Source organism: Lepus europaeus, chromosome X, assembly GCF_033115175.1.
Source record: "Lepus europaeus isolate LE1 chromosome X, mLepTim1.pri, whole genome shotgun sequence".
Taxonomy (NCBI): Eukaryota; Metazoa; Chordata; class Mammalia; order Lagomorpha; family Leporidae; genus Lepus; species Lepus europaeus.
In genome coordinates, this window is record NC_084850.1 from 92805962 (window position 1) to 92822846 (window position 16885).

The 16885-nt window shown below is 41.7% G+C and overlaps 1 protein-coding gene across 1 annotated transcript in view; it reads left to right on the top strand.

The window, feature by feature from the left end:
• The window catches only part of LOC133752763 (vascular endothelial growth factor receptor kdr-like), a 301002-nt gene that overhangs the window by 8056 nt on the left and 276061 nt on the right, over positions 1–16885 (top strand). The window contains exons 2-3 of the mRNA XM_062183099.1: positions 9728–9851; positions 10072–10201. Coding sequence (XP_062039083.1) covers positions 9728–9851; positions 10072–10201 — 254 coding nt within the window. The remainder of the gene's footprint in view (positions 1–9727; positions 9852–10071; positions 10202–16885) is intronic.

Sequence of the window (16885 nt, forward strand, 5' to 3'; positions counted from 1 at the left end):
GTTGTTTAAAGGTATACTTTTTAAGTTTCTATATATTGAGTATTAATCCTTTATTAGATGCACACACTACAAAACCCCATTCTGTCAGTTGTCTCTTCACTCTGTTGATTGTTTCGCTTTCTACGTAGTTTTTAGTTTGATAAAATCTCTTTAGTCCACTTTTTACTTTTATTACCTGTGCATTTGGGGTAGTATCCAAATAATCATTGCCTATACTAATGCCTTGAAATGGTTCTTTTATGTTTTCCTCTAGTAGGTTCACAGTTTTACTTATTACAGTAAGAGCATAAGTGTCTGCTACTTTCCCAGACACATTAGCAGCAAGCCTAATTGGAAGTGGAGCAGCCAGGACTTAAAGCAGCTTTCATATGGGATGCTGGCATCACAAATGATGGCTTAACCTGCTGTGCACAATGCTGGCCCCTGGATCACATTGACTTTGAGAAGGAAATGGATACAATATCTTTGCTCTTTTAACATTTTGTAAAGCATAAAGCTTTCAAGAACAATCATCTAGTCAGGAAATGGCCAAAGGATGTGAGTAGCTATTTTTCAGAAGAGGAAATACAAATAATAAAAATGAAAAAGAATGCTTAGCAATTTACAGATTCAACACAATCTTCTGGTTCACTCCCCAAATGGCTGCAATGGATGGAGTTGTACTGATCCGAAGCCAGGAGCCAGGGATTTCTTCTGAGTCTCCTACACAGGTGCAGGGACCCAAGTACTTGGGCCATCTTCTGCTGCTTTCCCAGGAGCATTAGCAGGGAGCTAGATGGGAAGTGGAGCAGCTGGAATTTGAACTGACGCCCATATGGGATACCGATGCTGCAGACAGTGGCTTTACCAGCTAGGCCACAGATAGCCCCACCAAAGAAATCTTAAAACTAGAAACAAAAACTGTGGTATCACAATATCAGATTTCAAGATATATTACAGGTCTATTATAATCAAAACAGACTGGTAAACATAAGAATGAGCATGTAGACCAATGACACACAACAGAAACCTAGGAATTAAATCCAGGTATGTACAACCAACTAATCTTTGACAAATGAGCTAAAAGCATTCTCCGGAGAAAGGACAGTCTCTTCAAGCAGAAGTCTTAAACGAGTCCCTGCCTTACACCTTATACAAAAAATAAGTCGAAATGGATCAATGATCTTAACTTAAGACCTGAAATCATCAGACCACTACAGGAAAACAGAGTAAATATGGCAAGACATTGGTTTAGGCAAAGACTTTTTGGGTAACATCCCAAAAACACATGCAATAAAAGCAAAAATTGACAAATGGGATTAAGAAGCTTCTATACAGCAAAGGACACAATTAACAAAGTGAACTGATAACTGACAGAATGGGAGAAAGCATTTTCAAATTGTGCATCTGATAAAGCATTAATATCCAGAATATATAAGAAGCTCAGGAAATTCCACAACAAAGCAAACAATGCATCTAAGAAATGGGCAAATTACATTAATAGACATTTTTCAAAGGAAGAAATACAAATGGCCAACAGACACATGAAAAATGTTCAGGTTCAGTAGCCACCAGGGAAATGGAGATCAAAACAACAATGAGGTTTCATTTCATTTAGAATGGCTATTATCTAAAAATCAAAAATTAACAAATACTGGAGAAGTTGTGTAGTAAAGGGTACCTTAATTAACTATTGGTTAGAATATAAGTTTGTAAAACTATTATGGAAGACATTATGGAGAATCCTCAAAAATATAAAAATAGGTCTGCCATAGGAACCTGCTATCCCACTTCTGGGAATATATCCAAAGGAAATGAAGTAAGCACATGAAAGAGATACTTGCACTCCAGTGTTTATTGCAGCATTATTCACTATAGCAAAGATATGGGATGAACTTAGATGTACATCAACTGATAACTGAATAAAACAAACATAATATGTATATACAAAGGGATCGCACAAACAAGACAAGTGTCTGCTAATACTAACTGATAGAATCAAAAAGGGAGTGAAAGATCCAACATGGGAAGCGGGATACACAGCAGACTCATAGAATGGCAGACGTCCTAAACAACACTCTGGCCTCAGAATCAGCCCTCAAGGCATTCGGATCTGGCTGAAGAGCCCATGAGAGTATTTTAGGCATGGAAAGCCAAGATATCATGGAAAAAAAAAAGACCTAAATGAATGATCTTTGTGAGTGAGATCCCAGTGGAAAGAACGGGGCCATCAAAGAAGGAGGTACCTTTCTCCGAAGGGAGGAGAGAACTTCCACTTTGACTATGACCCTATCGGAATAAGATCAAAGTCAGCGAACTCTAAAGGCTTCCATAGCCATGGCAACTCATGACTAGAGCCTAGGGAGATTACTGACGCCACGAACAGGAGTGTCAAATTGTTAAGTCAGCAACAGGAGTCACTGTGTACTTACACCCCATGTGGGATCTGTCCTTAATGTGTCGTCTAAAGCGAAGTGATGCTATAACTAGTACTGAAACAGTATTTTTACACTTTGTGTTTCTGTGTGGGTACAAACTGATGAGGTCTTTACTAATTATATACTGAATTGATCTTCTGTATATAAAGAGAATTGGAAATGAAAAAAAAAAAACAAAACAACTTGGTGTTAAATTGGAAATGGCATAGAAAATTAATTAATTTAAAAAAATATTATGTAGGATCTCTGTCTTTAATGTGCTATACATTGTTATTTAATGCTATAATTAGTACTCCAATGGTAGTTTTTTCACTTTATGTTGCTAGATGGGCAAACTGTTGAAATCTTTACCTAATATATACTAAACTGATTTTCTGTATATAAAGAGAATTGAAAATGAATCTTTATGTGAATGGAAGGGGAAAGGGAGTGGGAAAGGGGAGGGTTGCGGGCGGGAGGGAAGTTATGGGAGGGGGGAAGCCATTGTAACCCATAAGCTGTACTTTGGAAATTTATATTCATTAAATAAAAGTTTGATAAAAAATAATAATATGTATATACAATGGAATGTTACTCAGCTGTAAAAAATATTGAAATCTTGACATTTGCAACATGATGGGTGGAACTGTGATCATTATGTTAAGTGAAATAAGCCAGACACAGAAAGATAAATACCATGTATTTTCCTCTCCTATGTGGAAGTTAAAGTATATATTCAGTAGATATAAATCTAAAACAGTGATTACTAGAGGATCTAAAGTGTGGACTATAGGGAAGTTTGTATAATGGCTACCAAAATGCAGCCAGGTGAAGGTAATGGATCCTGGTATCCCATAGGAACACTGGGGTAACTATAAGCTGCAATAAAGGGAATGGAAGGGCTAATAGCTTTTTGTGATTAGTGTGTGCTGGATACATTTGTTAAAATATTGTGCTATATCCTATAAAACATACAACTATTTCATATTAAATCACAACTTTTTAAAAGATGTGTTTGTTTATTTGAAAGTCAGAGTTACACACAGAGAGAAGAAGAGGCAGAGAGAGGGAGAGAAAGAGAGAGAGGTCTTCCATCTGCTGGTTCACTCCCCAGATGGCTGCAACAGCTGGAGCTGCACCGATCTGAAGCCAGGAGCCAGGAGATTCTTCTTGGTCTCCCACATGGGTAAAGGGGCCCAAGGACTTGGTTCATCCTCTACTGCTTTCCCAGGCAATAGCAGAGAGCTGGATCAGAAGTGGAGCAGCCGGGATTTGAACCTGTGCCCTTATGGGATGCCGGCACTGCAGGTGATGGCTTTATCCGCTATGCCACAGTGCTGGTCCCAACCCACAATTTTAAAAATAAATATATTTAATTTATTAACAAAAACATGCTGTCACATAGAAACATTATGCAACTTGCTCAAAGTCGTTTGCCAAAGATAGCCTGTGTACTGCCATCTTCCCAACAACAACAAAAAAATGTATAGCTACAAAAAGACACTATGCAGTCATAGCAAACATTGTTAAACTCTTAGACAACTATAGCAACTGAATATGAGAATTACTGGTTTTAGCTGCTGACTCAAACCTAACTTCCTGGTTCAACTTAGAACTTCCCAGATTTACATCCAAGGGCTTGGATAAACAAGTCAAAAGTTGTTTTCTGGTTCTTCTTTTGTCATTGCCCTTATTATAATAATACAGTGCTTCCAGCCCTTTCCCAGAATGCTTTGTAATGTTCATGCCTGTGTGTCTTTGCTTGATTTTGTCAAGAAATCACTCTTTGCTACTCAACACTTACTCATATTTCAAATTTCTAGTAATATGGGACTTCTCTAGAGCCCCCATTTAGTGGAATTAAATCATCCCTCTTGATTATACGCTTAACACAATTTTTAAATATTTTTTAATAAAGTGATTTTCAAAGTGTGAGTTATGATTTTATCTAATGGATTATGACTCAAGTTATTAGTACTCAGCTTAAAACAAATGGAAATTAGAATAGAATGGAAAATACCAGAGTCTGCGGTATGCAGTAAAGGTAAGTATTATTTTATAAATCTTTTAGTTCAATTATATGTAAATGTATGCATGTACAGAGTCTTGATATAAAAATTTATTTTTACTCTGAGTTGCAGTGAAAATAATTTGACATAGGTGGATTAATACATTAAATTCTATCTTTTTAATATGACTATGTCCTCTAGTAGACTGTGGAGAGAAATTAAACAATCATATTCATTATTGCATTCCCAAAATATAGCCTAGCACAGGGCCTGGCACATAGTAGGTACTTTTAATCAATTAATACTAATATTAAAAGAGGATGTGAGACCTAGGAACAGTGTGTGACTGGACGAAGATAGCAGACACAACACCAAAGCCAGATCCCTTGATGTTCCTAGTAAAAAATATACTTATTTTTATTTGAAAGAATGAGAGAGAGAGAGAGAGAGAGAGAGAGAGAGAGAGAGAGAGAGATTCCATATGCTGATTTACTACCCAAATGGCTGCAACAACCAAAGCTGGGCCAGGCTGAAGCCACAAGCCAGGAACTCCATCCAGGTCTTCCACATGAATGGCATGTGTACTTGGGCCATCTTCTGTTGCCTTCCCAGGCACATTAACAGAGAGCTGAATAGGAAGCAGAGCAATTGGGACTCAAACAGACACTCCAGTATTGGATGCTTGTGTCACAAGCAGCAGCTTACCCTGCTGTACCACAATGCTTTTCCCGATGTTCCTAACTGAATATTCTCTAAGACTGTAGCAAAAATCAGGGAGTCTCATCTGGGTGAAGCTAGATGTACTTTGTTTCAGAAAAACCCAGCTTTTCTGAAACTGAATTCAGTGAAGGGTTGTCTCCATAAGTCATCTGCTAAGCTAGAGATCTCAAAGTCAATCTTCACTATTGCTCTGCACTGATGTACTCTTTACCTCTTGTTAGACACTTCCAATTGTTCTCCACAAAATAGTTCTTTGCTGAACATTTTTTTAATTTTTTAAATTTATTTGACAGGTAGAGTTATAGACAGTGAGAGAGAGAGACAGAGAGAAAGGTCTTCCTTCCGTTGGTTCACTCCCCAAATGGCCACTATGGCCGGCGCTGTGCCGATCCGAAGCCAGGAGCCAGTTGCTTCCTCCTGGTCTCCCATGAGGGTGCAGGAGCCCAAGCACTTGGGCCATCCTCCACTGCCCTCCTAGGCCACAGCAGAGAGCTGGACTGGAAGAGGAGCAACCAGGACTAGAATCCAGTGCCCATATGGGATGCTGGCGCCGCAGGTGGAGGATTAACCAAGTGAGCCAGGGCACCCGCCCAGCTGAACATTTTAAGAAATGGCTGATAAAAAATTTCAAGAGGCATGCTTGAAAAACCCTGGTTTAGTCATGATAGCCCAAGGTTGGTAGGGTGGCTGTCCTAAGATCATCTTTTCATCTTTTTGCTCCGTCATATTTTGTGGTCTGCTCTCATCTGATGGCTCACTAATACAGTTCACCAGACAGAGAGATGGGGGGAAGAAACATAAGGAGGACACATTTCTTTATCTGAGGGTATGACCTGAAAACTGCACACAAATATGCTTACATCTATTTGCCTCAAACTTGGTTACACAGCTATCCTAGCTACACAATATGCTAAAAAGCATACTCTTTATTCTGTGATTCTATGTTCACTGCAAAGATCTTTATTATTCATGTAATAATGATGGAACAGATTTTGGACAACTAGTACTATCACTTCTACTAGATGGTAAGCCTCTCCACGATGAGCACTGTGTCTTATTAATCTCTATATCCGCAGAGTAACATAGAGCCTTGAGCCTTGTACCTGGAACTCAACAGCTGCTTAGGAAAAGTCTGCTGAAGATGGACTGTTATTCAGTCTTTGAAGAGTCATTGACCAATTGAACACTGACTTCCATTTTCAATCTTAAAAATCATCATTGCCAGTGCCGCGGCTCACTAGGCTAATCCTCCACCTGCGGTGCCGGCACCCCGGGTTCTAGTTCCGGTCGGGGCACCGGATTCTGTCCCAGTTGCCCCTCTTGCAGGCCAGCTCTCTGCTATGTCCCAGGAGTGCAGTGGAGGATGGCCCAAGTGCTTGGGCCCTGCACCTCATGGGAGACCAGGATAAGCACCTGGCTCCTGCCATCGGAACAGAGCGGTGCGCCAGCTGTAGCGTGCCGGCCGCGGCGGCCATTGGAGGGTGAACCAATGGAAAAAGGAAGACCTTTCTCTCTGTCTCTCTCTCTCACTGTCCACTCTGCCTGTCAAAAAAAAAAGAAAGAAAAAATCAGCATTGTCAGGCAGGCATTCTGTTGCAGAGGATTAAACTTCTGTTTGGGATACTTGCATCCCATATCAGAGTTCCTGTTTTGATCCCCAGCTGCTTCATGCATGTGATCCAGCTTCCTGCTAAGGTACTTGGAAGTCAGTGGATGATGGTCCAAGTACTTAGTTTCCTGCCACCCAATGGGAGACCTGGATGGAATTCCTGGTGCCTGGCTGTGACTTGGCCTAACCCTGGCTATTGTGGGCATTTGGGGAATGAACCGGCAGATGGAAGATTTTCTCTCTCTCTCTCTCTCTCTCTCTCTCTCTCTCTCTTTTTCTGTGTGTGTGTGTGTGTGTATTTTTCCCTCTTTGCCATTCTACCTTTCAAACAAACAAATCTTTTTTAAAAAAACTTATCATGGTCACAGAAATACTTTACCACCCGCTTTCTTCTTGGTTGAGAAGATCTTAGCAGGCCAGCTGCATGAGATCCATCACAAATTCTACGGCATCTAGCACCCAGATATTCCTTGCTTTGAGTGTCACCTTGAAATGCCTTCCTTTATAGTGCTGCTACTTCCACCAAAGAGGAACGCAGTCATAGACCAGGGCATCTCAGGGTTAAAAACAAGTTCTTTGGTGATTCCAGGAAAGCTGTTTGGGTCTCCTTAGAGATGTCACATCGGCCTGTAGCAACCTGTTATTATCAGACCACTTCTATTTATTTTTTAAAATTATTCCAACTAGATCTTATTTATTTTAATTATTATTTTATCTGCTTATAGTTTAAAAAGTAATACAGACTTTTTGGCAGCTAGGAAGAGGCAACTGAGATACTTAATTTAATCTGGCGTGGTACAGCACAACCACATAGATTGCCCGAGAAGCAAAGCCTGTGACTTCCACCTTGTCACAAATATACTCTAACTTGAGTTCCTTATAAAGTGTATGATCACTCCCAAGTTCTTCCCAAGTATACCTCCTGCTTCTCAGTCTAGTTCTTGTTTCACTGAGCCCCTTCAATTTTCTTATGGTTAATTTAGTAATTTTGTTATGAGTGAAACAGTGGCGGAGAAAAGATTACCTCCATTCTTTGTCTCACGAAGAAGAAGAATTTCGAAGCAGACAAGGCAAAGAGAAAAGCAAGATGTACTTAAAACCAAGATTTATTTAAGTCAGAGACCTCCAGCCAGAGTGACTTGGAATGGGGCTTCAAGGGAGGAAAAGCCCAAAGGGACTGGTGGTAGTAAAGTTTTTAAGCACAATTTTAGGGAATAAAAAACTTGACAATCAGCTTGACATTCAGTAATAAGGTAAGGACAAAACCCATCAAAAGACCTGATCTGTAATGTTATTTGCTGAGAGGTGGGATAGGTAACTTGTTTTTACAGTAAACTGTGAGCTCAGAAGGAAGGAATCACTACTCCCTTGCTATTCTCATAATAAAATTGGCAGCTCCCAAGGAGTGGGGCAAGCATTTTTGACCTAGCTAAAGATAACTTTTGGGAAAGCAAGCATTTTGCACCCTCAATTTACCAATCTGCCTGGCTATTAACCTGATTACTCATGGTTTTACACACTTTCTGACCACCACTCCTTGTGTGAAAATGGCGATTCATGAGATGATTCCAAATGAACTGCTTATTGTGCAACTACTTACTTTATGAGAGCCAAAATGGGGACAGGAATATGTTAAAATGGAAAGGAATGGACTGACCTTTAAGGTCACAAGATTCTAGCCTTGATAGTGAGCTTGGACATGTCTTTTCCATTCTCTGTACTTCTGTTTCTCTATCTGTATAAATTGAAGTGGTTAATTTTGAAAAATGCTTGAATATGTGCCCAATGTTATTAGTCTTTTACATCACTAAAGTGTTCCACCTGCACAATCTGATGGTTTTGAATATTAATTCTGGAATCAAATCACCAAGCTTGTAGCTGCTTGGTGGGGGGGGGGGGTCAGTTATTAATTCTATCTCTGCTTTAGTTTCTCTTGACTGGCAGCCTGGGAGAAAGGAAGAAGATGGTGGAGGTAGCAGAGTCCAGGTCCCCTAAGTCTATCTTGGGGGTAACTCAGAGGACTCCCTGGATTTTCCTTCTACAGTTTTAAGGAGGCTAAGTAGAGGTAAGTGGAACTAAGGGAGCAAGCTGTGATTAATCCTTTCTTCTACAAAGTCCAAGGGAAATGGGTATCCTGCTCTCCTCTTTCCATAGCCCAAGCTTGGATCTTCATTGGGAAGACAGAGGAGTGGAAAGATGAAATGCTTTCCAGTGTAGGCACCCATTCTGTCCCGCTGTGTTACCTATGGAAACGCAAATAACCTCTCTGAGCCTTTGTTTCCTCTTTTGTAATACAAAAGGTTAGGACTAGAGATCTGTAGGAGTCTCAGTGGGCTCTCACAGTCTGAAATTCTGCAGTTAATGAGTCCCCAACACCCACTTGCTTTGAGTTTCTAGCCATTTACAGATTGTTTACCAATTACTTCCCTAAAATGTGCATCTCTATAACCCCACCAGCCCCCAGACAGCTTTCCTCTCCACCTGTCTTTATCTGGTCTGGCCACAGCTGACTGTGGCACCCATCTGTCATCAACCTTTGCCCTCAAAGCAGTGGCAGTCTCTCAGACTTTCTGCCTCTGAAGGCCATAGTTGAGCTCCAGAACTGTCCTCCTTGGAGCATACCCGCGTTGACGTCTGTGTTTCCTTTCCTTCCCTGAGACAAGCCCCCACACCCTTCCCGATCCCGCCCCACGTCCGGGCCAAGGGGAAATCAGCCTGGGGGAGGGGGCCGGTGGGCTCTGGAGAGGAGGAAAGGGAAATGCAGCCGCATTAGACACTCCCTGCCTACTGCACGACAGCTTTCAGCTCTAGGGCCCTCACTCTGCTCTGGGTGCTCTCCTGGCTGGCCACACTAGCCGCCTCTGGCTTTGGGAGGAGGGTTGCCTTCCTGCAGGCTCCCCACCCGCGTCCCTCCCTCTTTCCCGGCCTTGCGCCAGGCTGCACCGAGCTTCCTCCTTCCGCACTTTGCCATCTCCTCTCACCCTTTTCCTCAGAAAGTTGGGAGTGCCTCGGAGAAGCGGAGCGGAACCTGTGGTGTCACAGGCTTGGTGTAGGGGCGCCCCAGGAACGCAGACAGCTCACCTGCTGCCAAAGGTTATCAGAGAACTGGGAGCCTGGGTGAGACAGGGGTAAGCAGAGAGTGAGAGTGCTGGGAGAGACTGCCTAGGCATTGACTGGTTCCAAATCAAGGGGGAGAAGGCTGCCTGGGGCTAGCGGGGAGGGGGAAGGAGCCCTGAGGCCAGATTTCAGGGGTAAGAGGAGAGAGGAGAGAGGACACTGTTTAGATTCCTTGCTGAAAAACCTTGGTTCTAACTCCCTGCCTTTTCACCGGACTAAGGAGCGAAAGAACTCACGAGGGAGTGAGCGCTCCGTGCGCGGCTCCTGGCGTCCTAGGATGCTCGCACCACACCACAGTGCCTTTACTACACTGGCCTCCTGCTTCCTGCTCGCCATCCTTGGGACTCCAGGTAAGTGATGTGGTGCCTCATAGCTGCGTGAGCGCCTTATACTTTGCTCAGCCGCTCATCCCTGAGAAGTCTGGTCATGAGCACTGGAAAGATGATGTGAACTCTTCATTGGCCAATGTTCCACAGCCTAATGTGGTTGGAAGCTATTGGATTCAGCGGTGGAAGAGCAAGGGGTAAGAGCCTCCAGTCCACCACTGGGGTGACTGTGGGGCAAAGGCCCAAGCCTGTGCCAGTATATGTGCACAGTGCTTGGTGGGATTTTGGCTTACTTTCTTACCAGGAAATAACACTCACTACAAAAAGATGTTAAAAGTCCCCTCGTGGTGCGACGCCTTCATTTAGTTCAGGCTACCAAGCATTGCATTTCTCTACTGTTGTCTGGCCGTATCTCCAAAGCTAGGACTGACCTCTCCACAGAGCCTCTATGTGGAGCAGAAGTATATCCACAAGAGTGTAAGTCCACAAATTTTGAGGAACTGAGCAGGCAAAGGAAAACCAACAAACAAAAAGCACTCATGCAGTCTTTCGTAGTCCTTTGGAAAGTGTGATGAGGAAAGAAAGGGGAAAAGTTAGGAGTTTAAAATGTCAGGATTCAATTTGGTTTCTTTTGTGGAGGCAGTTACTTAAAATGTGTTGCCAGCCTTCTAACCCAATATGTTTTAAATTATATTAAAAATAATCCCATAAACAAACAAAAGTAAAGAAAGTAAACACACACCAACCACCCTCTGGGTGGGCCTTGGTCCTCTGGCAAGTAGGTGGCACCTGCTGCTTCAGGTGTCTTCCCAGTCCTGGAGACTATTGAAGGGCTTCAACTTTTTGCCCCAGATAAAAAGGGTGGAAGACATCCCATCTGTCCCTGCCTTTGCTGGAGTGCAAGATGGTCTTAGCTGCTCCCTTTTGAGCTCTCAAGACCTTAAAGACTTTAGAAAAAAATCTCAGATACATAGTCTCCCAGCAAATTCCCTTGAGGCAGTAGATTAGGCAGTGTCTAGTAGATATGAATGGAGAGTCTGGATAGTTTATTTTTCAGTTTCCACCTGTATTTAACTTCAGCACCACTTTCTGTAGTTTCAGCATCCCCTCTTACCCTTACAGGTTCTGTGTTGAACCTAACTAATTCTTACATTAGGTTCCAGGATTCGGGGTTGTCACTGTGTGTCCTGGATTGAGCTATTTCAACTCTTCGGTCTTCTAAAAGTCCTTTGGGATCATTTATTCCATCATAGTGGGAGATGATCATATACAATGTGAGAATATATTATTCAGCAACTCTATTTCTTGGATTCGGTAGAAGAATGTAAAGAGCGGTAGATATTTGAATAGCTGGTCTTTTATCTTGGCTGTGCCATAAATCCACTGTGCCACAAACTCTTTATGTGTACTTCTTGTCTCAGCTTTGATTTATCTTTTTAAAAAATGGATCATATTTTTCTTTGTCTTCCTTCTTCATTGTTGAAGAGAGAGAGTCATGTAAAAAAAGAATAAATCATATGTCGATAGGAAGGAGATACAATTCGCTATGGATTAGAGATGGAAAGAAAACACTTTACTGTTAAAATTGAATCTAAATCCCCCGTCTCATAGAATGGCTTCACTGGGTACTGAAAATAGTCATTAAGAAGTTACAGAAATGTCACATGTGTCGTGATGGCTAATTGTGGTACTATCTCTCAAATAAAAAAAAGGGAAAGTCTAAAAATGTATGTTCTTGATTTTGGTTTTGGAAAGATTCTACAATTAATTGTTAAGAAATTGTTTTCAGAAACTTCTAGAAGAGAAATCTACAATCGTTATGATATTATTGTTGGTATACTGAAGGTAGGACTTGCCAGAATAACAGCTCCTTTCTTCAATAGGATTCTGGAATGGAAGCAAAGAGGAATGGAGATATAGAATATTGGGGCTTTCTATGATATTGAGTACAGGTAATTTATGAGGATTTGTAAATGTTTAGAATGACTTCAAAACCATTGGTTAGAGGGTAAATTGATGTTAGAATTTTAGAATGGCCACAGGTCTGAAGGACAATTTCTGTAGGAGGACAAAAATGCTTAGCTTTGGTCTCATTCTTGTCAGTATTTTTATATTTTAGTAAGAAGGTTATATGAGTGGAATAAGAGATAATCAGAAGAAAAGTTGAAAGAAGATATAGTCATTTATATAATTGGGATACAAAAGGACAATACAATTTTTTAAAGCTTATTTTTATTTTATCTGGAAGCAGAGAGGGAGAGAGAGAGAGAGAGAGACAGAAAGAGAGACCTTTTATCTGCTGGTTCACTCCCTAAATGACCACAACAGCCAAGTCTGGGCTAGTTCGAAGCCAGGAGCCAGAAACTTCATCCCGGTCTCTCACATGGGTGGCAGGAAACCAGTTATTTGGGCCATCTTCTGCTGCCTTACAGGGGGCAATAAACAGCAGGATGCTAAATCAGAAACAACACTCTGATATAGGATGCCATTGTATCAAGCAGCAGCTTAACTTCCTGGGCCACAATGCTGGCCCTACAACAGGCATCTTCACTGCTGGGCCAAATGCTGGCTCCAGCAATATGAATTTTACTATGCATAAACACAAGCTCTAATTGGGGTGCCCTTTCTCTAAGAAACAAGAGAAAGAAATAAACCTTTAAGGACAAAATGAGGAAGAAATGATTTATTTCTACACATTTTTGGGAAAAAAAACACTTTTCTGTTGGTTTGCACATATATTATACTATTGTCTTATATAAAACTTACAGGTACGTAAACACATTTTGATTTTAGATGATCTTGAATGAACAGTGTCTGCACCACGAAAAGGCATTAATACCACTGTCATCTTCACTGATCAGATTATGCCCAGCATGCTATAGCTTGACTTTGTACCTCACACTTTCAGAGATACAGTGATAGACTACAGTGATTTCAGAAAAGATTAAACAGGGTGGAGAGTGTCTTTGAAACATCTTGTAAGGAACAAAGAATCTGGTGACATTTGGTTGCAAGAAAAGGTTTGAGAAAATGATTTGTGATGGGGGTATGAAAGTTGTCTCAAAGTATCTGAAAGGTCTAGTCACAGGCAAGAACATCCTGATCATCCTACTTGCTCCAAATCAAACAGACCACCTTGGGGGCCAGACAACTTCCACCACGGGGGTTTTCAGACAAGAATACATGTTTCACAAGAAATAAGGTTTGGCTGGCACTGCGGCTCACTTGGCTAATCCTCTGCCTGCGGTGCTGGTACCCCGGGCTCTAGTCCCGGTCGGGGCACCGGATTCTGTCCAGGTTGCTCCTCTTCCAGGCCAGCTCTCTGCTGTGGCCCGGGAGTGCAGTGGAGGATGGCCCAAGTGCTTGGGCCCTGCACCCACATGGGAGACCAGGAGAAGCACCTGGCTCCTGGCTTCGGATCAGCGCGGTGCGCCGACCGCAGCGGCCATTGGAGGGTGAACCAACGGCAAAAGGAAGACCTTTCTCTCTGTCTGTCTCTCTCACTGTCTGCTCTGCCTGTCAAAAATTAAAAAAAAAAATTTAAAAAAAGAAATAAAGTTCCTGCTTCTTCCCCATGATAGTCCTGATGATATTTGAGATATCTTACTACTGTAGGCTAAACAACCCCTTGCTCTTCAATTCCTTCTGATGTAAGATGGCTCTGAATCCTTTCTGCATCTCAAGCATCCATCTCTATGCATGATTCTATTTCTTTCTGTCTCATTTAAATCAGAGGATAAGAGACCTCAGACATGAAAAAGCAAAAAGTATTCTTTCTACCTGGCAATTTATATATATTTTTAAAAGATTTTATTTATTTGAGAGGTAGAGTTACAGACAGTGGGGGAGACAGAAAGAGGTCTTCCATTCACTGGTTCACTCCCCAATTGGCCTCAACGGCTAGAGCTGCACCGATCCGAAGCCAGGAGCCAGGAACCTCCTCCAGGTCTCGTACGCGGGTACAGGGGCCCAAGGTCTTGGGCCATCTTCCACTGCTTTCTCAGGCCATAGCAGAGAGCTGGATTGGAAGAGGAGCAGCCGGGACTCAAACTGGCACCCATATGGGATGCCAGCACTGCAGGCAGAGGATTAACCTACTGCGCCACAGTGCCGGCCCCTCTACCTGGCAATATTGTCATTCCATACTATACTCTCTAGCAATGATGGGGAAGAATTAAGACAGAAGCAGTTGAAGGAATGCAAGTTTGGGAGGTCTGTGGAATCTCAAAGGGATTTCTTATTTGTCAGTCAAGGATTACGTGAGCTCATCAAGTAGTGACTGCTGTACATAGAGTTGGAGTTTTATACAAACAGTATAAGGCAGAAGAGAATTTGCTAAGTACAATTAGCTGAGACTTGGTCCTAGTGATTTTTCAGAGCAAAAATTTATTGTGCCTGTAGGGGATCCATATTCCTAGGTACTTGCCTTTCTACTATTCCAAAAGTCCAAAGTAGAAGTTAGCCGTTATTTTCATGGTGGTGGGCTGAAGCAAATTATGGTGGTTTAGATCCAAGTTTCTAAATTGGAAGCTTTCTGAAAAATCAAGAAACGTGTTTAATTGAATTTGATAGGTCTCCTGCCTAAAGGCAAAATAAGCTGGAATCTTAAAGATTTCAGCTGCATCTAAAAGTTTCAACTTCCTGCGCTTCTGTTGGGCAGGCAAAAACAGGGACACTGAATTTCAGTCTCTGCGGGGAAAGCGGAGTGTGAGCAGAGGCTTGCTTATTGTAATGGTTCAGGGTCCATTATTATATTTTCCTTCTTTTTGTTGGCCAAAGACTGTTTTGAAGTCAGGGCAGAAGCGCAGGAAGTTGAAACTTTTAGATGCAGCTGAAGTCTTGGAGATATATAACTGGCCCAAGGCACACAGTAAGCATCACTCCACATTTGTGGGATGCAGATCCATCTCCTCAGATTGAGCCTAGTGTTTCTGGTTTCAGATTGGAATGCTGCACTTGGCACTCCTGAGCTGTAGTGCTTCAGAAAGAGGGATGAGAGGGTGGCCAAATGAGTTAAAATTTGACCTCTATACCTGCACCTGCTTTGTCCTCCAACCAGAGGAGCTTTGTTCTTATTTATTTGATATATTGAGTTTTGATGTGGAAGTTCATTTGAAATGAGTATCCAAGTGCTAGAATGAAAAAGGGAACAAATAGGCACCCACTGGAGTATATGATCTTTAAGGATTTTTCAATTTCTCAGAGTTTGTGGTATCAAACATTGATTCTGAGGGAAGCTGGAATATCCAAGTAGTACTAGATCTTATGGTATTATTCCTGTCCTTTCCTTTTCTATTTGAAGGCGCAATCCCATTAAACAGTAAGATTTTTAACTTAATGACTTCGTACTTAAAGTGCCACAGAGTTTCTTGGAACTGTTCAAGAGCCAAACATTTATTCTGGAACCATAGAATCAAATATTCACATTCCTTGTGCCACTTATAGAATCATATGGCCACAGAGAGTCAGAGATGCAAGGTACATCTTAGTTTTCTTGGAAAATCCAGTGTAACTGTTGTCACAGCATGACTGTTAATTGGTTCTCAATTTGGGTGATAAATTATATGGTTACCCTACTTTGAAGACTACTGGTCCTAACCTGTTCTGGAAACTAGAAGCCTGTGGAGAGCAAGAGACTTGCCCAAGGTCACACAGCAACTTAAAGGCATCTCTTGAAATCTGGTTAGAGCCACATACCTGCTACTTTGTATGGTTAACATTTATCTGATAAAATAAATATTTCTTTTTAATTTGTCTTGAAGAATTTCCCACCAAACACTCTTTCACCCACTTCCCAGTACTGCTCTGCAAATCCACTAGGCCCAACCTGAAAATCTGTTGTTTCCTAGCTGTACTTCCCCAAAGATTATCAGATCAAAGAGCTATGCAAAGAGCTGTATGACTTCTTCCAGAATTTCCAGGGATTTCTGGGTGCAAGTGTTAAGGTAGCTAGGTAGATATTAGCTTATGTGTGTAAGAGGGGCAAAAGAAATGGGAATTTTTAAGGAAAATGGAAATAAAGTAGAAATTATTAAAGAAAATGAAATTTTGTACAATAGACCCACGAAACAAGCCCCCAAAACAGACCAGCAATTACATCTGAAGTAACTGCTGTTGTTCAGTAATCCTCTTAAATGGGTTTTAGCCTCCTCCCTGGGGGTGTCTCAGGGAATCCCCTTGTCCTGCACCAAGGGGGTTGTAAGGTCTGATAACACTTTTCTCTGTCTCACTTATGAATTCTTTCTTGTGTGACAACAACCCTTGAGCAGCTGATTTCCAGTAACACAAACAATACTGGAAAGTCTGGCTACCAGACAAGTCTCTCTCTTCAATGGAGACTGTATTTCCTCACTTCTTTGTGGAGCCCAGTTCTCTTCCTGGTGTGAATTCATTTCAGCAGAATAATAGACTCCTGGCTACAGGCAGGAGACTGTGAAAAAGATTCAAAACTTAGTCTTTTCCTTATCTCATTCCTTGTCCAGTTCCTGCTTTTACATCACTAGCATAGGAGACAATTTGTTCCATTGCAGGAAAACACTATTAGAAACTTCATGCTTATGTTCAATTTGTATTTTTTCTCCCTGTGGCTACTACCCACTAACCCAAAATGTAAACCCCTACTGTGGGCTGTGCACAATCTAATTGGCTTTACTCTCCACAGTATCATCACAGAGATGCGAGTATGGAAGGAAGTTAACATTTATTAGG